The sequence below is a fragment of the Vanellus vanellus genome, assembly GCF_965231255.1.
Source record: "Vanellus vanellus genome assembly, chromosome: 28".
Taxonomy (NCBI): domain Eukaryota; kingdom Metazoa; phylum Chordata; class Aves; order Charadriiformes; family Charadriidae; genus Vanellus; species Vanellus vanellus.
Window position 1 is genome coordinate 2,113,253 of NC_138933.1, and position 23,264 is coordinate 2,136,516.

Sequence of the window (23,264 nt, forward strand, 5' to 3'; positions counted from 1 at the left end):
CGGGGGAGCTGGCAGCTGCTCTTCTCCCATCTCTGCCCACTCTGAGTGTCCCAGGTTTGGCTGTGAGAGCTAACGCTGTGTCCCGTGCCTGCTGCGGTGGCGGTAGTCTGTGTGCCGGGGGGATGAAACCCTCCGTGCTTAGCGTGGCCTTCATCCCCAGCTTGGCTGCCGGACCGCCGCCTGCTGCTGGCGTTGGCCTTCGCTTTCCCAGAGGAGGGCCTGGAAAGCACCGCTCGGGTGGGGAGGGTCAGTGTCACCCGCTGGGGTTGATGGTGGAGCCGGTGGTGAGGGTGTTAAGCCCAGGGCTGCAAAGCAGCGTTAAAGGAACGTGGGGTGAGTAACTCGTCTGCTCCCAGAAGCTGTTGGGCAGTTTTACTGGAGGAGGAGAGTCTGAGCGGCTTCTGGAGGCTAACTCTGACTGAGCTCTGCTTTCTCTTTCAGCAAAGTACCTTAAAGATGGATATAGAAGACTGTAATGGACGATCTTACATATCTGGTATGTCTGATCTTGATTTTTGCCAGCTATTTTGGGTTGCCAACATTTTAAGGTGCTCAGTCTCATCCTCTGGGTATAAGCTGTCCTGTGCTCGATTGCTGTGCCCGAGGCTGCGCTGCTATCGCCGTCACAGCGTAAGCATCGAGGAACAGTATTCAGAACATGGGCACGTTGCATTAAGTGTCGGAGAAGTGTTAAGCCCGTGGCATAATAAACAGCTAATTTAAAGAATGGTTCCAAGGCTGAGCCTGGGAAGTTTCCGCTGGAGTTTGCGTGCTGGTGCACTCACCTGCTGGTCTGGCGGGTGGCTGCTGGCGCTCCCAGGTGAAATTTCAAGCCTTGCTGCAAGGAAAATGTATTTCCAGAGATGGCTGCGCAGTCTCGGAGTGCCGAGAGGTCTCGGGGAGGTTGGTGGTTCCTTCAGGGCTCCTGCCTGAAGGGAAACGGGGGTTTTAGCCCCGCTCTCCGGTACGCTGAATGCACGATGCCGGACCCGCAACTGGGAGCAGTGCGATATTTAAGACCCCCCGCAGGTGATCTCAGCCTTGTGCCTTGCCAAGCCCAGCGCGATTGTCTATCGCTGTGCAGTACGATTAAACCCAGGCTGAGTTCCAGATGTAAAGCCGCTGAAATGTCCGTGGGGAGAGGGGGAGGTGGCATGGGGCTGGCCTGGATTTTGGTGCTGGAAGCTGCCCATGTGCCGGACCGCTCCGTAAGCGGTGGAGTTGCATGGACCGGAGCTGCCGTGCTGAGGGTCGCAGCTCCAGTGACCATCTCCAGAGGGGACCCCGGGGTACGGGGGGGAATTAGTTTATCTTCGCCTGCAGAAGCCTGGCTCGCAGCTGGTACGGGCCGTAAGAGAAGGCTGTTTTGGTGGGATTTGTTCTTTCCTCCAGGGGATTGGTGTTTGCAGTGTGAAAGCCCCTCAGTTTGTCCATCTTTGCTCAGGAGGAGAGGGGGATTAGAGTCAGACCTGATGTAGATTTAGAAGCGGCAAAGGCAGAAGAAACTCTCGCCATTACCTAATCCGACCCAGCAGCGACACGCGAGGCAGGAGGACGGCTCTGAGCGAGCCGGGGGAGCTGAGGGAGCTGGGGATGAATGGCTCAGCGGGGATGAAGGTCAGAAGTTGAAGTGCATTGGAAGGGAGAGAGGACCCCGGCTGTTCTAACGAGCGGCTGCGGTGGCCGGGACTTGGTGCATTGACAGAGCCGCGCGGGGGACCTTGCACAACGCCCCTTCGCATAAATCACGTCGTATCCTGCCCATCCCGACAAAGTTCATCCTCGGAGTTGTTCTGTGCTCCTTCTTTCTACGAAGATTTCCTCCCGTCCCCGGAGGATGCCTGCTCGGGTTAGACGCTCGGCTCCTCTCGAGGCGCTCGCTGCAGTTTGCTGCTCGGGTTTTGGTTGCCAGGATGTCTCTGTTAAATAACAAAATGCTTCCCCGGAGTTGGCCGGTCGTGCTGTGCCAGGGCGGCTGCCTGCTGAAGGCGGCTGCTTTTCTCAGCCTCACTCGGCTCTCGCCGCTGTCCTCCGGCGGAGTGTGGGGACATGCAGGAGCGCTCGGCTCGGAGGTCCATGTCGCCCGCAGAGCTGCGGCTTTGCTTTTCCCGGGGGGGTCCCGTGGGTGAGCTCTCCCCTTTCCCCACAGTCCCTGCGGCAGGTCCGTGTTTCCCCGCCAGCGTGGAGGTGCTGCAGCCTGGAAAGAAGGTCCGAAAAGAGGTGACGGAAAAAAGCCCATCTCCCTCGGGGCAGCCTGAATCCCCCTCGGGTGCATGTGAGCTTTCGGTGCTGGGAGTCCTGGGGGTTTTAAGCAGCTCCTGGAGTTTGGAGGGAAGGGGAATGGTTAAAGGACGGGAGGAGGGACGAGCAGTGTTACAGGAGCTCTGCGGGGCTGTCCCAGCCAGCGTGGGCTTTCTTTTTTGAGTTCCCCGGTACTTGGGGAGCGAAGGCTGCGCTGCCCAGCCGGGGGTCAGGGCAGGCCTAACGAAGATCAGCTAATCATTAGGGTCAGGGTCAAGGCCTGCCAATTAGCTGCTTCAGGTCGCTGAGCTGCTGCGGATCTGAAATGACTGGAGGAAAGAAACAGCAGAGCTCTCGAAACTTGTTTCTGTGAAACACGTTTAATTAAACGAACCCGTAAAAAAGAAAAAGTTCATGTTTGTCGAATAGCGAGGTAACCGAAAGCACGGAAACTCTTCATGAATGTGAAATACTTTTTCTCCTTTGAATTCTTCACAGGAAAATAAGTCAGTTTTGAAACAGCTCTGGTAGAGACAGAGTTGTTACCGCAGAGGGGGTAGGAACAAGGTGGAGGCGGGCAAGAGACCTCTCCATGCTGCGCACCGGTTCCTCGGGCTGTAAGTCCTTCTGTAAATGCTTAACCCCAAAAAAAGACAGATAATGGCTTTGCTGCTCTTTGCTTGTGTCGGTCCTGCCTGCTGGGCGGCATCGCCGTTTCCCAGATGGTAAGAAGGGCCGAGCACCTCGGTCTGTCCGAGCCGGCACAGCCCCACGCAGGAGAAAACACGAGGGCAGCCTCGTCGGCCGCCCCGTCCCTGGCCGAGGGTGCCCCGTGCAGGCAGGGTGGCATCAGGTCCCCGTCCCACCACGGGAACCTGCCCTCCCGCTCTCCAGTGCTCTCCCCAGGGTGGCCGAGCACCCTCGGCGGTCTGCCCGCAGCAAGGTGTGTGCGTGTCACAGGCTGAGAGGAGACGGGGGATGTTTTCAGGCTGTCCCCACTGCCTCTGCACCCCAAAACAGCCCGTGTCTCCTTCATTTTACCCTCTTTTATTTGGGTGCCGGGCACCTGAGAACAGGGTTAACTGCTCTCGGCTCCTTGGATAACTGGGCTACAGACAGACGAACTGTCTCTTGCCTGACGTTCAGGTTTCCATTTGTTTTTTTTTTAGAGCAAATGAAATGTGACCCAATATTTCCTGAAATCTCAAGTCTGAAAAGTTATCAGAGAGGGAAATTGCTGAGAGACCATCGAAACCAGGCGTTGGTTGCTCCCAGGGGTAGGATAGCGCTTCAGCTCTTGCTGGCGGCGGCAGGCGGCCTGCCCACCTCCCCGGGGCTCCGAGCTGCTCACGGGAGCCGTTACCGGTGGTCCCGGTGTCAGCCCCACTGCTGCACGGAGGGAAAAACCCCATCCCTATATGGGGGGGTGATTTTCGGAGTGGGGGTCCTGGCTGAGGTCTGTGCGGCTCTGCGTGGGTTCGACAGCGATCCCCCCCAGGGGAGCAGAGGCTCTTGGCAGCACGAAGGTTTGCGCTGGCCTGACCCCTGTTTTGGGGAGGGCCGGGCGCCAAGGACCAGCTCAGTTATCCCGTGGTGCTTCCAGTCAGAAGGAGATTGGGGATCCTTTGGGATAAGAAGGATCCTTTGGGATCCGGAGGATGAAGCTAGCTGGCAGAGGAGCTGAGCTTTGAGCTGAAAGCGGGATGCTGTGCCCTGCCTTTGTGCTCGAAGGGACTGAGGAGAAATTAAGGTCTTTTTATCTCCTTAATGTTTAACTTAAATTCTAGTTTGGGATTTTTAACCTTTCTCCAATACATCAGAGATTGGCAGCAGCTGGGAACAGATTGTAAACCAGTGCAGCGGGGTTCTGCCTGCTGTCAGCATCGCCTGGCTGCTTCGTTACCCAGCCCTGATCTCATCATCAGGGTATAACCAGCCCTGGGACCAGGAGGGTCCGTTTTGTAGGACGGGAACTGCAGGCTGAGGTGAGCTCACCTGGAAACGCTGCCTGAAATATTCCTTACAGCTCCAGCATGAGGCCGTGGGCTCCGGCCGTTTGATATGGATACGCTTGTGCGTGCAGTGCTGGGAAGGTGCGAAGTGCCTCTCTTCTGGGCTGAGCCTCTGCTCCAGAGCTGCCTGGCTCCGGCGTGCTCGGGGTCCGGACACACCGGGCAGCTCGGGGGGAGTTTAATACGAGACACCTCTGCTCCATTTGTGGAGCTGAGGACCGAGGCTTCAGTGTCCTCATCCCTTATCGACGCAGGAGGGTCAGAGCCCAAATGAGCCGTCGCTGACTGTATGCTGATGTTGGGGACGATGCTGTTCTCCCTTGGGTCATCGGGGCCTCTATTTCCCACTGGTATTTTGGGTCCTGTGCCCAGTTGCTGAGCCCCTGGGCAGGCGGCCGCGCTGCGAGGGCAGAGCAGAGACCCCGCAGCATCCCTGGTCCCCCGCCCGCTCCCTCCTCTCCCTCCTTAGAGCATCGTCCCCTGCCGGCTCGGTGCGGCTCCGTGCTCTCCGAAAGACGCATGTCCCCATGCCGGGGAGCGGCGCAGCCCGGGTTCCCGCTCGCTGTGCCGCCTGACTGTAAAATGACGGTCGTTTCCCTCGCTTCCAGGAATCTGCTCTTCCTGGAAGGTGAGTGGCTGCGTGCGCCCTGCCAGCGACGCAGACATGCACACGCAGCCTGGGCTCCAGCGCTGTTTCCAAGGAGTTGGCTGTGATAACACTCCAGGGTATCTCCAGCAAGGTAGAATAATGCGAGTTAAACGGGAGCGTGGGGAGGGGGGGGAAGGATCCTGAAATAACTCGGTGCCGTCTCCGCTTGCTCTCTGCGCGCGGAGGAGAAGGGGTGCAGGGGGCTGCACTGGGCAGAGGGACCGACTCCGGAGGATGATTTGTAGGTGGCTGAAATCCCCTGTGCTGGCAGGGAGGAGAGGGAAGGAAAGGCCTGATTTCCCCCCCCAAGGTGCCTGCGGAGGCGAGTATGAGCGAGGTGGGCTGAGGACGCCGCTTGTGATGTACCCAGACCCTTTGAGAGGGTCGGTCTCACCCCACAGCAGCGGCTGTTCGGTTTTCGGCCTCAGGCTGTGCCCCCAGCCCCTGGACTAACGCAGGCAGCACGGTGCTCTCGCCAGGGCTCCTCGTTCAGCCTTCTCGTTAACCTCTTCTGCTGTGGTTGGCAGTGCACGTAGGCTTCGCGTGACTCAAAGTGGCTGGCAGCAGCTTGCCAGCCTCGCCGAAGCGTGGGGAGGGGAGAGGGAAGGGTCCTTGAAGCCTCCCCCATTGTGAGCCCGGGAGGAAAGAAAACCTCTTTAAAATGCTGCCCGTGGGGAGCTGGGGAGGGTGAGGGAGCTGCTGGGGTGTCCCAGCTGGGTCTCGCTCGAGCAGCACTTTAGAAGATGCTGTCTCACTGAGGGCAGTTACCATAAACGATTCCCATGCTCGGCGAGGCCGATGAGCTCAGCGTCCCAGTAGTCAACAGACAATGGGATGAACTGGGCTTGGGGAGCACCGAGAGGAGAGTTTCTCCAGATGCAAGTATTTAGAAATAACATTCCCAGCTGTGCTAAAAGCGTTCACGGAGCTTCTGCACTTTCCATCATGAAACTCCGCTGTCCCCGTCCCCGCGGCATCGCCGAGGAGCGGCCGCCGCAGGCAGCTGCCCGGCTCTCGGGCACGCGGTGGGGAGGGCTGGCAGGGGACCAGGGGTTTTCTGCGCGCTGGCAGCCGGCAGGTCTCACCGGAACAGGAACCTGCTAGCCCCTGAAGGGGGAAAAAATGAGTCTAGCCTGCCGCACAAATGGCTTGGGCCGGAGGTGATCTGGGCTTGCTCCTGGTAGGCAGTTGTATTGCTGAATTCCCTTTCCAGTGGGAACGGGCAAAGGCCTGTTTGCAGGGACCGCAACGGTCCGTCCGGGGCGGGCTCGGCTTCCCGGGGACGTGAGTATTTGCTTGGGAATTGTCACTTCAGCAGGGACTGTCAGGGAGGGGGACCCCGGTGCTGGCGAAGGGACCTGCTCGCCCGGGCAGGGCACTGGGACCAGCCTGGCCGGGCTGGTTTAGGTGGGGGACTGATGCTTGTGCGTGGGGGGTGGCCTGGCTCCCCCCAGGCTGGCACACCTTCGCACGGCAGTGCCAGGCTCCCTCAGAGCGCTCCTGTGTGGTGTGCCGACCCCTCTCCCCTTCTGCAACCTCTCTGCGAGCTGGCGAGGAGCGCAAAGCACACTGCTGCCCTCGGCACGACGCTGGCTCGGGGCTGTTGCGCCTGAGGAGGTCACAGCTGGAGGACCAAGGTCCAGAAAGCACCAGGCTCCTGCCTAATACCGTGCTGGTGTGCGTGGCAGACGGTGCTGTTGGGGTAAAAGCCGTGTCCTCCAGCGCCCCGAAGGGCCCGTCAGCAGCCCCCTTCCAAAGCAGAGGTGCTAGCGAGAGGGTTTGGCAGGGTGAAGCCGGTGCAAACTCGCAAGCTGTGCTTCAGGCATCACTCACTTGTGTTTCTCTCCTCCCAAAGGTAGTGGGGATTCCTCTCTGGAGAAGGAGTTCAGCTCGGCGATCGTGGGACCCACGGTGAGCACACCCAACAGCCAGCACTCCTCCCCGAGCCGCTCTCTCAGTGGTGAGTACTCCGGCTTAACTGAAAAAAGCCATGCCGAGGTCTGCCTGGTTTGTCCCCAAACCCTGCGCTCTCTCAGGCGTGACATAAATTCTGACTTCCCGCTGTGACAGATTTCTCTCCGAGTCTGACTCTTTGTTTTCCAACCCAAGAGGATAAAACCCCGCTTGGGTCTCCGCATGGAGCAGCTGCCCCGTTACTGATCCTGGGCACCGGCTGTCGCGGAGCCTGGAGTTTTTCAGGTTGGCTGTGGCGATGCCGGGGAGTCGGGGTCTTTCCTCGTGGCTGTGAGTTTCACCTTGACTTTCAAGCAGCGGCGTGTTCCAGACTGATAATGGTGACAGCTCTGGAGGGGCCGCGGAGCCGTCGGTTGCTTTGGAATAAGTTATTTTTTTGTATCTGCCTGGATGGCTGTGTGGGAAACGAGAAGCTGCTCTGCTTCCTCTCGTGTGGTAGCTGGGGCAGGTTGGAGTCCGTGGCGTGCACAGCAGTTCTCGTAGCAGCAGACCTCTGCCTCTGCACGAGTAAGGCTGTTGGGAGGTTGTTTGTGTAGCCGTGGGAGATTCGGAGAGCCCCAGGCATGTTGGGATACACCGGGAGTGCCGCGGGGTGATGAAAGGCACCACCAGCTCCTGGCCTCCGCCTGCCCTGGCCGGGCTGTGCCGTTTAGGTCAGGCACCAGCTTTGCCGTCGTGTCTCTCCACCGTTCTGCCTGCTCCCCCCCAAGAAAGGGGAGAAGGGGAGGAGGCAGTGTGCTCCTTGGGAAGCTCCTCTTCTGCCAGCCCTTGTCGCCCCGCAGAGCGGGTGTGTGTCCCCTCGGGTCTTGCCCGGTCATGCTTCTGCCTCCGCCTCCGTGCGCTCTCGCCCGGCAGAGTGCTGTCGGCAAAGTGCCGTCGGCCGAGCTGGTGGCTGGCACCAGGCGGAAACGGGACCAGTGTGGGGAATCTCCTGTCCACAACATGAAACTTTACATCTCCTTCCCCATCTGCTGATGGAATTATTTGCTTTTCATTTAAAATGAATGAAACTGCTTTTTCAGTTACATTTAGGAACCTCCCCCAGTAAAATGGGTCCGATTTCCGAGTTATCGCAGTCTGTCCCTCGTCCTGGTGTGCCGTCCGCTCCCATTGCTCGCTGTGGGGATTGATGAGAAATGTGATGTTGCCCCTGCGCGTGGAGGATCGGCGTGGCCCTGGCTGCGCTGGGGACGGCTGGTACAGGCTTAACTCGCGGAGACACTGTTTACATCACAGCCTTCTCGGGGCAGCAGTCGGGTTTCCATGGGCTGTACATGCCACTAAGTCGTGTTGACGCACAAAAGGAAGGAGCGCTGAGACAAGATAAGTCGGCAAGTCCCGCTCTGAATCGCGCTCTGGGTATTCAGGAGCCGACAGTTGGGCCGTCTCTACCAGATTGACTCAACCGACACCAAAAAGACCGGCACTGCGCTGATCTTTCCTCTCTGCCGGGTTCCAGCGTGCAGTTGCCTATTGCTTTTCTGTAGCAGAGAAACTCCCCCGTAATTCATCCACGTGGGCTTCTGGCAGCGAGGTGCTCAGGACACCTCTGGTTAGGTCCTGGTGTTTGAAGGTTGCTCTTTCTGAACCAGGGTAAAATAAACCCTAAACAGGACGTTTTCAGAAGGGGTGAAGTTATGAATTAGCTCTGTTGCCATTTTTTTCCTTGTATTACTTGCTATTTATTTTACATTTGCCCTATAAAAACGCTTAGGAGCTCTGCAAAGAAATGAAATCTTGGCTTTTTCACAGAGGACAGCTCTGAGAGGTAACGCAGCCTTTTCGCTTGATCAGAAGCAAAAGGAATTGAGCACGTGGACTGACTGAAAGGACAATAACGATCCCTTCCCCTTTAACAGCAGGATGCTAGTGATGGTATTGCCTCTGATCTGACTTGACTTCACAGCTGGTTCATCCAGCAAGCATCGTGCCCCAGAGGAGCAAGAACATTGTATAACCTGTTCTGCCAGCAGAGACTTCTCTCCAGTGAGACCGGACTCTGCATTGGTTCTGAAAGGAGAATTACAGAACAATAGTTGGCCTCCCTTCTATGCCCAGGAAAAAAATAAGTCCCCGGGGGAATGGGAGAGAAGAAAAAAAAAAAAAAAAAACAACCCCGAAAAACAAAAAACCCAACCAGAAAATCAAAGTGCAGCAAACGTCAACTCATCCAGGCAGCTCCCGCCACCGAGAGAGGAGCTTTTCACTTCGTGTTTGTGCACAGAGGCGTCTGTTTGCGCTGGGTCTCCTGGATGCTCCCAGGGGAGTGTGGTGGCACCGGCCAACACATAAATAAAGTTCTGCTCCCCCCCGCAAGAATGCTTCAGCCGCAGAGTCTCCTCCCGGTCTGCAGCAAGCGGTGGCTTTGGCCAGTGGCTCAGCAGACGGTCTGAAAGTGCCTCCGATTGCCAAGGCCGGGTGTATGCACAGTTCACGTTGCCTGGAGCCTCACTGGGAAGGCGGCATTGTCTGCCGCCAGGATCCAGGAAGGGAAGGAGGGGAGCGAGAGCCAGAATTCCTGGGCTCTTCACCCGGCAATAAACCTCACGCAGTCTCGGGTGAATCACTTCCATGCTGCTGCTCCTCGTTAATCCCCACTTGCGAAGCTGTACCTAGCTCTGGGGGAGAGCCAGAGCCCTCCTGCCGACGACGGTGCGGAAGAGGAGCTCTCCTCTGCGAGCGCGTGGCCTGGCTCCTCGGGAGGCACGGGTCTCCCCGGGACTGGGACTGTCTTGCTACCGCCATCTCCACTGTTGGCACGTCCTCCTTGCCCGGTAAGCGACCCAAAGCCTTCCTGCTCGCCCACCGGGCAGGACCATCCCTGCCCCAGCCGATGTGACGGTTTGTTCAGAACCCCCGAGGTGTTAAAGGTCGAGTCCTCGGGATGGTTTGGTACCCGGGACGTTACCAAGGTTCTCTCGAATCCCCTCGGCTGGTACGCTGTGTTTGTCGGCGTGCCGCAGGCGTCCCCGGACCATGGGTGAGCATTCATGCTCTCACAAAGAGCTGAACAAGCCCCAGGGGTCGAGTCAGCACCAGATCTGGAAGCTGCTGGGATTTCTGTGTGGTTGCGCTCAGTCTGCTCCGTTCTCACGCCTGTCTCCACAAGGCAGCTTGGCCGCTGCAATCTCCTACCCTCCGGGCAGCAGCAGAGTCTCCTTTGTGTATATAAAGTTCAGTTTCCTCCAGCCCCCACAGTTCTCCTCTTAAGGGATTGGGAAGAGCCTCCTGCTTTAAATGGAAGAAATAAGAATCTCATATTTAAAGGGATTCTGTAAATATTTTGTTAAAGCCCGTGGGCTCGGTGCATGGCCATGTGGGTGACCTGGATTTGACTTTACTCCATCGTCGTCTTCCTCCGGCCTGCCAGGACCAGCGCTACGGGAGCAGGTAGCGGGTGCGATCGGCCGAGGAGCGGCCGTCCCCGGCCAGGGAGCCTCCCCAGGGGCTTCCCTCTCACTCCCAGCTGCTGGCGCTGGCTTAAAGTGGGAGGAAACTTCCCAATTTGATCATTTAAAGACTGGCTCTCCAAACAGGCGACTTCACTGAGGCTGAGGGTGTCCCGGTGGCAGTTCTCCCTCGAGCAGAGGGTACCGCTGGCGTCACGAGGTGGGACGACCACTTGGACGCTGGGCCAAGGGAGGAAGCGTGCAGGATCTGGGTAGACGAGTTCGTCAGGAGGGAGAAGAGGGAGAGGTTTCCCCCGTCCTTCCCTTTCCCGGTCCCCGCAGGGCTGCAGCTTGCTGGCAGCGGAGGGAGCGGAGCGGTCGCCATCGTCTCAGGGAGTGTTTGATTTGTGGCATTCCACAGATCATTAGAGCAGCCGGGAATGTAGGTCAGGGCTGGCGCATCCCCTCGCCAGCCTCCGCTCCTGATGCTGCGGGAGGAAGGAAAGGTAGCAGCAGGGAGGGAAACCCGGGGGCTTCGCTTTCCTGCCCACCCCAGCTGCTGCCCGGGCCCCGTGCCCCTCCGTCCTCCACCTTCGGTGGGCTTCTTGAGCGCCGTTCCTCCGGCTCCTGCCCTCTCTCTGCTCTCGTCTGGGCCAGGAATGCCGCAGGGCGGCTGTGCCGAGCAGGCGCCAGCCCTCGGCTGTGGGACCTGACCCTGGCATCGCTCACGTCCACTTCCCTAATTTCACACAAGCTTTCCTGGGGTCTTCGGTGCCACCCCACGGGCGTCTGCGTGTTCATCCCCTCCCTGCGTTTGCCCCAATTCCTGCAGCCTCGTTGGCGGCTGAGGGACGGGGAAGAGGCAGAGCTGCCCGCAGGGAGCCTGGCCTGAGCCGGGGCAGCCGGCGAGGCGGCGATCCGCCTGCCTGGGGCAGGGGTGGGGGTTTTCAGGCAGCACCGTCCTCTTCGGTTTATTTTTTCTGCCTTTAGATAGTTGATGGATTCCAGGTCTTGTAGCAAAGATGAAAACTTGCGGTGAAGCAATGGCTTCTCCACTGAGCCGAGATTTCCTGACTATTTAGGAGACTCGTGTCAGGCTCCCTGTGCCGGTGGATTTTGAGCCTTTACTGATCCAGAGGGTCAAAGTTTGGTGTCTTTGCTTCCTCTGCAGTACTTTAACAGCACGAGTGTTTTTTCCTTCCCCTCCTGCATTTGAATCCAGGGAACTAAATGTCTTTTTCTTCAGTCAGTCGCCTTACGAGGCGGGATGCAGAGCAGTAATCTTCGGGGTGTGCGGACCAGCTGCTCGGCCCGTAACCTCGTGTGATCCGCGTCTGATGTCTGTTCTTGAGTAGTCAACAAAATAAGAAGATGCACATTTATCGCAAACAAATCATTTATCGCAAACAAGTCACTTAATGCATCACCATATTTCTTTCAGGAGTAAGTCCTGCCTAAGCTGTGCTCTCACTTTCTTGAACTTGGGAGCTTTTTTTCCCCCACTGACTGTGTTTTATCCCTTCTGCCTCCTCGTAGCAAACTCTATCAAGGTGGAGATGTACAGCGATGAGGAAGCCAGCCGGCTGCTGTCACAGGATGAGCGGATGCTGGAGAAGGAGGACAGCGTGATCGTGGAGGACTCGCTCTCGGAGCCCCTGGGCTACTGCGACGGGACGGGCCAGGAGCCGCACTCCCCCGGGGGCATTCGGTTGCCCAACGGCAAGCTGAAATGTGACATCTGCGGGATGGTGTGCATCGGCCCCAACGTGCTGATGGTGCACAAGCGCAGCCACACTGGTGAGTGGCAGCCCCGAGGCTGGCGTCGGTGCTGGGGCAGGGGTAGGGTGGGCTGGAGGGAAGCAAATTTCCGAAGCCGGGTGGCAAGCGGGTGTTGGCTGGTGGGCACAGATGCCGTGGGAGATGGGTGTCAGCTCCAAGATGCTGACCCCGGTGATGGCGGCCAGACAGTGCCAGTGAGGAAAGGCCCGGGAAAGCGCGTGTAGGTGGTCTGTCCTCGTCACTGCCCAACCTCCAGCAGCAGGTCTGTCGCTGCCCAGGTTGGAGGTCACCTCCGGAGTGTTTGGTAGTTAGCCTGGGGCTTTCCTTCTCAAACTCGCTCAGCGCTGCTGAGCCCGTGAATGCTTCTGGTCTCCGGGGATGTTGATTTGAGAGCTGGTCCTCTGCAGACTTAGAAAATGCTTTTAACTGGGAGTTTCACCCACTACTCCGGTTGTGCAGGAGAAAGGCCGTTCCACTGCAACCAGTGCGGAGCCTCTTTCACCCAGAAAGGAAACCTCCTGCGTCACATCAAACTGCACTCTGGCGAGAAGCCCTTCAAATGTCCCTTCTGCAACTACGCCTGCCGCAGGAGGGATGCGCTCACCGGCCACCTGCGAACGCACTCCGGTGGGTAGCTCTGGCCGGCCGGGAAGGGAGGAGGCGGCAGGGGGGGATGGTACCATCACCGTGTGATGGTACAAAACCAGGGGGTTGAGCCCAGCTTCCAAACCAGCCAGCCTCCAGCTCTGAACCGACAGCAGCCAAACTTGCTCTCGTGTTGCCTGCCGGCTTGCCGTGGTCGCTCCGGTGCAGAGCCGACCTGCCCAAGGCAGAGCCTGTGCCTGGGGGGGGTTGTGTTGGTGTCTGGTTAATGGACTGGGAACTCCGCTGACCTGCGGCGCCTGCGGGGCTTTGTGCCGCTGTGTTCCAGTCGTTCCTGGGGGTTATTGCATCTCTTTCTTATAAAGATAAATGTTTAATAGATTTTATTGAGTTAAGATAGGTCCCACCCTTGGGTGTGCCCTGCCCCAGTGAAAATGAGCGCTGAGGGGTTTTGTTTGTGTGTTGTTTTGACATTGTCCTTTTTAAATACGACATTTGAGATGTGGTTTTCACCCTCCGGTTCCGTGATGTAACAGCTGGCGGGGGCCATGGGTGGGAGTGAAGTGCGCCAGCCGGCCCCCTGGTTTGTGATCGTTTTCCCTTGATTTGCGTACCAGCCTGTTTCTGCGGTGCTGCCGGGGCTTTTAAAGTTCACGCAGATGGCTTTGAACACCTGCGACTCTAACCTTTTGAGCGCTGCATGGAAATGAGTGTCGTGTCTTCCTTGAAGGAAGAAACCTGTCCCCTGAAGAGCCCGTTCTCATCACCGCCTCCTCCAGGAGCCCAGAAACCTGCTCCCCCCTCACAGCCTGGCCCAAGAGCCCCCATTTTCTTTAGGTTTCTGCCCTTCTCAGTGAGAAGATGTGATGCTCCAGGTTTAAGCTCCCATCTTGCTCTCCCCAAATCTTCCCACTTTGCTGTTTCTTTTGGAGTTTGTCATCTCCCCCCCTGCATGCACATCTGAGACTTTCTGGGTGATGCCGGAGGGGGATTCGGGCAGTTTGACCCCCGGAGCGAGGTGCCGAGCTTGGAACGGAGCTGTTGGTTCTCACCTGGTGTCTGTGCGGGAGGAGGCTCGGGGGGTTGCGGGAGCTTTCCGTCCATTATATTTTGTCTCTGGACATCCCCGCTGCCAAGGGGGAAAGCTGCTTCTTAGCGCAAAACTTTTGGTCTCTTGTCTGGTTCTCCAGTCTGGCTGGAATACAGCAGCGGGGGGCGTTTCTGATGCCGAGGTGGTTGGAAAGTCTGTCCTGCCCCAGGGGAGGAGGTGAGGTTAGCGGCCTTGGGCTCTGCCCGTTAATGGGGAGAGATGCCAAAGAAATCCTTTCCTTATCTCTGAGGGGGGGGGGGGAAGAAAGCAAAAAGGGCAAAACCCCTTGTGTCATTAACTCTAGAGAGCAAAGAGCATGTGTGTCTCCTTCCGCCCCAGTCGGGGGGTGAGGAAAGCCAGGCTCCAGTGACAGCCCGGCTCCGGTGACAGCCCGCTCCCCGCGAAGCACCGAATCACCGCAGAAGCGCCAAATCATCCCAGTGGCTTCTCAGACCCACTGAGCTGCGGCCGCTCCGCCTCGAGGCCTTCAGCTCTCCCGACGAGTCCTTCAGTCTGGAGCGATCAGCATCATCCGTCTTCCTCCCCTCCGCCCCCGGCCGCTCCGACAGCGGCAGCTCCATCTTGGGCAGCGCTGCATTGGCTCGGGGAGGAGTTACGGCGCAGCGGAGCAGAGCGCTTTGGCATCTGTCCGCCACGAGCTCGCCTCGCCGGTGCTCTCTCCTGTGCCCTTCCAGGGTGCCGCTGATGAGCCCCTGCCCGGGGACCTTCAGCGTGTGGGTTTTTGGTGGGGGACGGGTGCTCTGAAGCTGGACGGGTCCTGGGTTTTTTGAAATCCAGAGTCCCGTTAGGAAGGTCTCTTGCTTTGTTTAAACTCTCCCCGTCCCCACTGTGTTGGGGTGTGGGGTTATGGGGTGTTACGTGGCTGAACCCCAACTCGGTGGCAGCTGAGAGGTTCACGTGGGTGGATGCGCAGAGCCAAAACCGGGGGCATGTGCTGCACCAGCAGCTCCCGTGGATGGTGAGACCCCGCTCTGAGCCTGCCTTGGGCTCGCAGGGGCTTTCTCCTAATTAACGTGCTTCAGGGGACACTGAACCGTCCATGCCCACACATGCGGTGTCATTTCTGGACTCCTTGCTCCTGTCTCCTCTTGTGGGTCAAGTTCTCCCTCTCAGGCTGTTCCTGTCCACCACGTTCACCCGCGCCGAGCGTCCCGAGGTAGGTCCTTGGCAGAGCTGTGCCGCCGTCTCCCCGCTGCCAGGCATGGAAAGGGTCGCCTTGAGTCCTTCAATCAAGAGACACAAAAATGGGACAAGCCCTCACGACATATCAAACAAAAATTAGTCTTTATGGGAGCTAATTACTAAGAAAACCTTCGTTTAATGTGGATTTCACAGGCGAAAGCCTGGCGGTTGCCCTGCCTGGGTGGAAGGCAGTGGGGCTTGGCTTTCCCTCCCTCTGCCTTAACTAGAGGCATGTGCGTTTCATGCCGTCCCCATGAGGGACGCTGAGCTTTCATCTCGGAAGATGTACTGTCCAAAAAAGTGAGGTATTAAAATCCAGATCAAACACGCTGCGTTGCTCTGAAATAGATCAGAAGCTGCAGCCCACACCCGGGACAGCTGAGACGAGCCGCCGGTCCCCGGAGACCTCCCTCCCTTTTAGTCCTCACCGCTTCGCAGCCCAGTAAATAAACGAACCTGGAGCCTGTGTTCGGAGGGAGCCTTTCTTTTTGTTGTACTTGGTCAGAAGAAAGTTCGCCTGGAGGGGCCCGGCGGCGAGGAGAGCGTCCCCCTCACACACATTTTGGGTGAAGAACTTCAGAGATCCTGAACAGATGTGGTTGCCCGCTAGAAGCCTCTCGCTCGCGTTAGGTGACACATGGATCGAGTCCGTCTGAGCCACGAGCACGTGTCGGCGGTTAAATGGGGACATTTTCAAAGAACAGACTGAGGAGTAAAAGGAAAAGCGACGCAAAGGCCGGCTCAGGACGCAGCCTCCCTCCTTGTCCTGCAGCCGCCGTAAAACCCCGTCCCTGAGCGGTGGCTGACCCTCTGCCGGGGGACGCCCAGCGCAGGGTTAGCGAACCAGCGTGGCAGGGCACGGCTGCGGCGTGAGCCTCGACGCTGAGAGCGAGACCTTTGCTGCCGAGGCGTGTGGGCAGGAGGATGGCTCAGTCCCCGTGTCCCCGGGGAGCCGACCCGGCACGGTTGGGCGATGGCCGGGTCCTGGGCTGCTGCGTGTCCTGCTGTCCCCTTGCTGCCTGTCCCCAGAGCCCCAAAACGCAGGCTGAGGCGGGGAGGGGGAAGGCTGGATCCTTGGGAAATAACTTCAGGGTACCCATGCGGAGCTTCCCGGCTTGGAAAGCCCACCCCGATCCCAGCGCTGCCGTCAGGGGAGCTTTGCGAAGCACAAACGCACGCTGGGGTTTGGGTTGTTGTTTTATTTAGGAGTAACAAAACTGAGCCGTTTGAGGAACTCTTAACTTTAAAAGCTGCGTGAGTGATGGAGATTAATGAGACATAATGGACTTTGGAGTCGAGGCTTTTGCGTCTAAATTGCTCGATTCGAGGAGTGAATTCCTAACGCGCATTTTTGTGTTCATACTCGGAGGGTAGTGGCATCCTCGCCTCCCTTGGGACTGGAGTAAACCAATATTCAGCTGTTCTGCGACAATGCTGCTGCCTGGGGAGGGCCGGGAGGAGAGATTTGCGCTTGTCATCGCCTTCTCCGGATTGATTTCTAACCCAGAGCTTCGGTGGTGAAATCCACGGTGGCTCCTGGACTCCCGGATCTGCCTGCGGCTTGGCTGAGCTGCCGAGCGGGGACCGGGCAGGGGAACGGCGCATGTGGACGCAGCCGGGTCTCCTCGCTGACCGCCGCCGTGGTGTTTGGGCAGCATCCGGTACGAGCCATCGCAAGCGGAGGTGCTGGCCCCGCTTCCCGGCCGCAGAGCACAACACTTCGCACGAATCCAGGTGTCAGAGCTGGGGGTAAATGTGAATTCACCTACAGCCCGAAAATGTGTTGTTTTCTTTTAAAAAAGCAGTTAAAGGTTAAACCACAAGCTGCAAAAAAAACCCCAAAACAACCCCGTAAATCTGACAGGAACAGAAAGAGCCCGGTCCAGGCGGGTCTCGGCAGGCAGCACGCTCCTCCCTGCGCCTCGCGCCGGAGCTGGACGGGGCGAGCGTGGTGCAGGCGGCGGCCGTGGGGCTGACCGGTGTCCCCACCAGCACAGCCGGGGCGGAGGGCAATGGGCTTCCAGCAAAAGCAGCTGATTTTGGGGGCATTGCCCCAGCAAAAGCAGCTGATTTTGGGGGCATTGCCCCATTACTAAAACCAGTCCCCCCGTCCCACAGGGCAGCGTCGGAGGGGAAGGGGCACGGCAGAACACTGCGGTTCCCTGCGTCATCCCTGGTGGATGGCGTCCCCCTCCCCAGCACAGCATGGCTCTGCGCTTTGGGGTCCTGCTCCCGGGGAGAAGGGGCTGCGCTCTCGATGCCCGGGGGTGTGCAGGGGCCTGGAGAGCCCACCCCCCGCCCTGGCTCAGCTTCCCTGCACTTGCCTTTTTTTCCCATTAGCATCTTCTTGCCTAACGAGCTGCCTCCCCCAAAAAGTGTCTAATGCAGTGTCATCAACCTGCGGCAGCAGGTCCCCTGGAGCCTGGATCCCTTTCCCCCCCACAAGACTATTTAATGGGGGGGGACCGCCTTGCCCTTTCCCCCCTGCCCAAAAGATGTCGGCCGGTCTGCTGCTCAGGTACGGCTCTGATTGTACCTAATTAGCAATCACCCTGCGAGCAGCACAAAACCCCCGTGTCAGCGTTTGCGTCTCCCCGTCCCCTGCGCAGGCAGCAGCCTCGCGGCACGATGGAAACTGCGATGGGGTTCAGAGATACCATCTCCCCTCGGGAGGGGTCAGGACTTTTTGCTGTAAGTAGTATTTTGCCGGTTAAAACGTGCAGATGATGACATGGCGAGCGCAGCCCGCAGCGAGGAGCACTGCCAGCTCCGCCGCGCACAGCAGCCGCTCTCTTTTGTCTGGCGGTCGCGGGCCAGCAAGGCTGAGCGCCGACCTTGGGTGGCTTCGGTGATTCTCAGTCGGGAGTGAGAAAATTGGGAGAGATGAGGATAAAAATGCGTAAGGCGAGTGTCTTATCACGAATCTCTGTGTGTGTGTGTGCGCTCTGCACAGCAGCCGCGTGCTGGCCAAGCCACCGAGCCCTTTGCAACGAATGGAGGGTGAAGAAATGCTTAGAAACGTTTAAAAAGTTGTGGGGTTCAGCTGCCCTCCTTAAATCCTGCCTCTGCCATCGGTGCTTCCAGCCTGAGGGTTACCTGGGGGTGTGTAACGGGGCCAGGCAGCTGCTAGAAACCTGCGTCGCTGGTGTCTGGGGAGCCGAGCGTAGGTAAAAGCCAGATCTGAGGTGTTTCGCTTTAGGTATTTGGCCAAATTATGATTGATTTTCGTAGCTCCCCGTCTATCAAAACCCAGGAGCATCCGGCCCTTCTCCTGCGGCTCTCTGGCAGGGAGCAGCGGTTGAGGGGGCAAATCGCCGGTCTGCCGAGGTGTGTGCGGTAGCCGTGTCGGGGTAGGAGGTGGTAGGAGGAAGGCTGAGAGCTGCAGGTCACGGCTCTTGCTCTCAGCTCTGGAACCTGTTGCTCGGGACGTGCCGGGCACATCCTTTCTCTGCGGCGCAGCGAGATGGTGCGGTGGGCTGACGGCGAGGGTGGCTGCCCTGCCGCGATGCTCCCTGGGGACCGATTCCTCCCGCTTTTCTCTCCCGTTGAGTCGCGTCCAGCCCCTTTCCCGGGCTCTCCGGCGAGGGCATGATGTCTGTTCTGACGGCCAGGCTCTGGTTTGCCCGTTTTGCAGTCTCCTCCCCCACCGTCGGCAAGCCCTACAAGTGCAACTACTGCGGCCGGAGCTACAAGCAGCAGAGCACGCTGGAGGAGCACAAGGAGCGGTGCCACAACTACCTGCAGAGTCTGAACACTGAACCACAGTCGCTGGCCGGCCAGCAAGGTCAGTGCCGCGGGGATCCCGCAGCCCCGGTGCCTCCCCGGCTCCGGGGACATGACGAGGGGTCCCGGCAGGGTGGGAAACGGGGACGTGGGTGCACTTTCCATCCCCATCTCTGGCTGACGGGGTCGAGCTTTGGGGACACCCTTGCCATTGGAAAAGGGGGGTGCTTGCGTGGGGGGGAGCGTGCCCCCCGGCGCTCTCCGTGCCCCGGTGATGGTGGGATGAAAGGCGCTACGCGTGTGCGTTGGGTAATGCCGCAAACCTCTGCAAGTGCAAAGTGTTACCTCCCTGGTTCCTCCCCTTGCCACCAGCCGAATTTCGAAGCCCCCTGAACCGAAACACACCCTCAGCCTGTATTTCGAGTGCGAGAACCACCCAGAGTGTTTTCCCCGAGTAGCAAAACACGACCACGCCACCGCGGCGTAGGGGATTTACCCCTGCGGGCTGGCGTCTGAAACGGGCACCGCGTGGCTTGGAAGCACCTTCTGGCTCCTCCCTGGAGCCGGCAGACAGACAGACAGACCCCCCCGGCTTTGCTGCGCCGCCGGCAAAGAACCAAAGCCGGAGCCATCCTGGCTCCTCACCCCTCCTGGAGCCGGACCTGGTCCCGCCAGAGCCCCCGGTGCTTGTTGGTGAGCTTCACCGGTTAAAGCCACCAGGACATTTTAACCGGATGATCCGTCACCTGCGGGGCAGGGGAGTGGCGGCGCTGCCCTCGCCAGCAGCCATGCGGGGCAGGTCTCTCCAGGACGGGGTTGAGAGCCGGCAGGAAAAGCGAGGGCACTTCGATCCGTTGAAGCCGGCTCCTCTTCCCCAAAGTGGCAGGAGCGGGCCCAGCTCGATGAAGAAGGGAGGCGAACCGGCTGCCGGCGCTCCCCTGCGACCGATTCACCGACGGGGTAAGCGCTGGGGCCTGGAGCAGGTAGCCCGGGAGCCTTTCCGCAGGTCCGTCCCGGCTAGCAGAGGGCAAGAGCGGCGTGCCTCGAGCGCTGGCTGCGGAGTCCCCGGCCCGGGTGGCAGCGTCCCCGTCCCGCTCGCCCCGTCCCGCGGTCACCGGCTGAACCGGGTTTCCCTTGTCTTGCCAGGTGACGAGATGCGAGACCTGGAGATAGTGCCGGACTCTCTGCTTCACCCCTCATCCGATCGGCCGACGTTTATTGACCGGCTGGCGAACAGCCTCACCAAACGGAAACGATCGACACCTCAGAAATTCGTGGGTAAGGGGATTTCCCCCCTCCCCCTCGCTTCCCGGGCAGACAGGAGAGAGGAGGGGAGAGGTGGGGGGTCACTGGAGACAGGACCCCCCTCCCCAGGGAGCTGAGACTCTGCACTTGGGTATGCGGCCGGTGTTCGCGTAGCGCCTTTCATCCCCACCGTGCCGGGACGGGGCAGCTCTGGCACGCGGTGCTGGGGAGGGAGAGGACATCGCGGGGGGGAGGGAATGTACCCCAAAACCAACCCTGCTCCTTCTGACACCGCTCTCCGTCCCGGCAGGGGAGAAGCAGATGCGATTCACCCTCTCGGACCTCCCCTTCGATGTGAACTCCGGCTTCGAGAAGGACGTGGAGATGGTCTCGGCCCACCACCCCCTTGACCCCTCCTACGGCGGTTCCCTCTCCCTGATGGGGGGGGAGCACCTTCGCCCCCTCCGGCTGCCCCCCACAAACTGCATCTCGGAAGTCACCCCCGTCATTAGCTCCGTCTACACCCAGATCCAGCCCCTGCCGGGTCGGCTGGAGATGCCGGGGAGCCGGGAAGCCGCCGAGGGGCACGAGGACGTGCCGGACGGGGTGCAGGTGGTGTACCGGGGTCGGGAGCCGGGGGGGTCGCCCACCAACGGCTGCCAGGACTCGACGGACACGGAGAGCAACCACGAAGAGCGGAGCTCGCAGCTGCCGGCGGGGAACTGCGCCAGCAGCCGCCAGAGCCCAGCCTACGCCAAAGAGGACCCCAAGGTGCCGGAGGGACCCCCGGCCGCCCGCTCCACCCCCAGCGCCGCCAAAGAAGCCCTGCGGGTGGTCAACGAGGACGGGGAGCAGATCAGGGCCTTCAAGTGCGAGCACTGCCGCATCCTCTTCCTGGACCACGTCATGTTCACCATCCACATGGGCTGCCACGGCTTCAGAGACCCTTTCGAATGCAACATCTGTGGCCACCACAGCCAGGACCGGTACGAGTTCTCCTCCCACATCGTGCGGGGAGAGCATAAAGTCGGCTAAAAAAACCGCCCCCCTCCCTCCTCTCCCCGTCCCCGTCCCCCGAATCCCCCTCTGTCTCTAGCTCGGCCCCTCCACCCTTCGGGCATGGAACTGTTGGTTTTTCTTTTATACTCCTTTGCACTGACTTTGGCTACAAAAATATTTAAAAAAGAAAAAAAATTAATAACTAAAAAAAAAAACAAAAACAGAAACAAAACAAACAAAAAACCAACCAACCCCGCCGAGGGGGAGCTCTTAACAATTTGCCTTTTTATAAATGAAGTTATTTAAATATTAACGGACTTTTTTGTGCTTTCCCCCCCACCACCACCTCTCTCACCTCCCTCTGTTATTTATTAAGCTTCTTAGTTTCTCTTTTTATAACTCTCTTCCCCCCTCACCCCCCCTCTACCCCCCTAAAAAAAGTTTCACTTGAATTTGTGAGACTGTTCCCCCTCCCTCTCCCGCCCCGGTCCCGGTCGGCTCTCCGGCGCAGTGCCGAGAGCCCTTTCCTTGGTGCGAGCCCGGCGTTGCCCGTCCCCGCTCTCGGGCGAAGCGAACCTCAGATTAGGTGCTAAACCCCCCACTCCCCCCCCCCGCCCCCCCCCCGGGACACCCCCTCCCCCCCAAAACCACCACCGCCTGCCCGGCGGGGGCCGCGGCGCCCCGAGCTTTAACGAGTTGAAGTAGATGGAGTGGGGACCCCCCCGGGGTTGTGCCGGACGGTGACGCTGGGTTTTGTCCGGCTCCTCCTGCCCGCAGTGTTCGGAGCCCCCCCTGTACCCCGGGGGGGGGCTGTGGGGGTCCCCATCACTCCAATAAATGAAGGAATGGTGAGCCAGGGACACGGCGAGTGTCCGGCTCCCTTCTCTGGCCGGGGTCTCCTCCTCCTCTTCCTCGGCACAGGCCAGTATCTCCCGCCCGCTCTGCTGCAGGGGCTGCTCCCCGCGCGCTGCCCCCCCTCAGCCGTGGGGTCACCGGACCCCCAACCTGACCCCCCCCCCCCCCAGCTCCCGAAGCCCCCAAAGCCCATGGCTCTCCCTGTGATCCCACAGCCTCCACCCCACTCTGGGGGGGCACCGAGGAGTTGGGGACCTCCGGAGCTTTGCCCTTGGGAACCCCCCGGCAGCGGGACCCCCACTTGGGGAGGGGGGCGTCCCAAAGAGGGGGGGGGGAGGTTTGGGGTGTCATCTGGTGACCCCCCCTTCCCCTGGGACGGGCTCTGGGGGCAGTTTGCCGGGAGCTGAACGGTTTTTGGGGGTGACACTGAGGGAAGCACTCCCGGGGGGGGTCCAGAGCCGGGGGTCCCCCCCCGGGACGGTGTCCCCTACCCAAAGGGATGTAGCGGGGTTGGGGGGGTGCGGGGGGCAGCCAATATAACCAAAAATAAAGCGGGAGCCGGGGGCTGTGGGGGAACCGGGTGCTGCTGCAGTAGCCAGGACCCCCATGACACCCCCCCAACCCCACACCCCACCCCGGGGGGGGCCCCCCCGCCCCCCCCCAGGCCCAGGATGCATAAACCCCCCCCTCAGCCGCAGCCGCCCCGGCGCTCTCCTGAGGTTGAAACCAAAGGCTGTTCCTTTTCTACGGACACAAACGCAACCACCTCACGCGGCGGCGGCTCCCGCTGCCCCCTCCTCCCTTCTCTCCCATTATTATATTGTAATTTTTATTTTTTTCCCCCCACCCCCCAGCGCCGAAACAAACCCAAAAAGGGGTTTTTACGCAGCGAAACGGAAGCTCGGCAGTTGCTGACTGCTGTTGGGTTTCTTGGTTTTTTTCCCTCTTCTTTCCGTCTCTTTTCTTTTTCCTGTAAAAGAGTCTAAAACAAAAATGTAGGAATTTTGTAAAACTCCAGGTCGCTTTACTCCTGTAAATATCTATATTTTTTAATCAGATGTATGAAGAACAAACGATGATGTGCAATACCCCGCCCCCCCCCCGTCCCGTCCCGTCCCGGCTACGGCCCCTCCTGCCTTTCTAACGAGTTTTCAGTTGTATATCGTTAATGGATTTGCTGTCGTCTTGGTTTTTTCCCTTTTTTGTGAGGTTAGACTCGCTTTGGGACAAAAAAAAATACTCCCTCCCCCGACGTCCCCCCCCCCCTTTGATCCCCCCGTGACCGCAGGAGCTTTTGTATCTGTAAGATATTGTAATTACCTATTTGTGTAACGAGATCTACTACTGTAAGTTTTGTACTGTACTGGCTGAAGGTCTGTTATAAATAAACCGGAGTAATTTAACGCCTCCCCTCCCCCCCCGGCGACCTCCCTTCTGTTGGGGGGGGGCTCAGGGGGTCAGGGCAGTGGGGGGACCCCCACCAGGGCAGGGGGACACTGGGG

The 23,264-nt window shown here is 59.2% G+C and overlaps 1 protein-coding gene across 1 annotated transcript; it reads left to right on the top strand.

Moving 5' to 3' along the window:
* Nucleotides 1–353: 353 nt before the first annotated feature.
* On the top strand, nt 354–22,207 carry IKZF4 (IKAROS family zinc finger 4). Its single transcript, XM_082496510.1, has 7 exons — nt 354–496; nt 6,758–6,862; nt 11,802–12,062; nt 12,504–12,671; nt 18,575–18,724; nt 19,810–19,941; nt 20,219–22,207. Exons 1-7 carry the CDS (start codon nt 457–459, stop codon nt 20,941–20,943), a joined length of 1,581 nt encoding a protein of 526 aa, XP_082352636.1. The 5' UTR covers nt 354–456; the 3' UTR covers nt 20,944–22,207.
* Nucleotides 22,208–23,264: the final 1,057 nt, after the last annotated feature.

What these genes read in the sequence shown, in the direction of transcription:
- IKZF4 (XM_082496510.1), top strand. Translation starts at nt 457, where the DNA reads ATGGATATAGAAGACTGTAATGGACGATCTTACATATCTG. An exon ending in TGGACGATCTTACATATCTG is followed by an intron (nt 497 to 6,757) that starts GTATGTCTGATC and finishes CTCCTCCCAAAG; the next exon opens with GTAGTGGGGATTCCTCTCTG. An exon ending in GTCGCTGGCCGGCCAGCAAG is followed by an intron (nt 18,725 to 19,809) that starts GTCAGTGCCGCG and finishes TTGTCTTGCCAG; the next exon opens with GTGACGAGATGCGAGACCTG.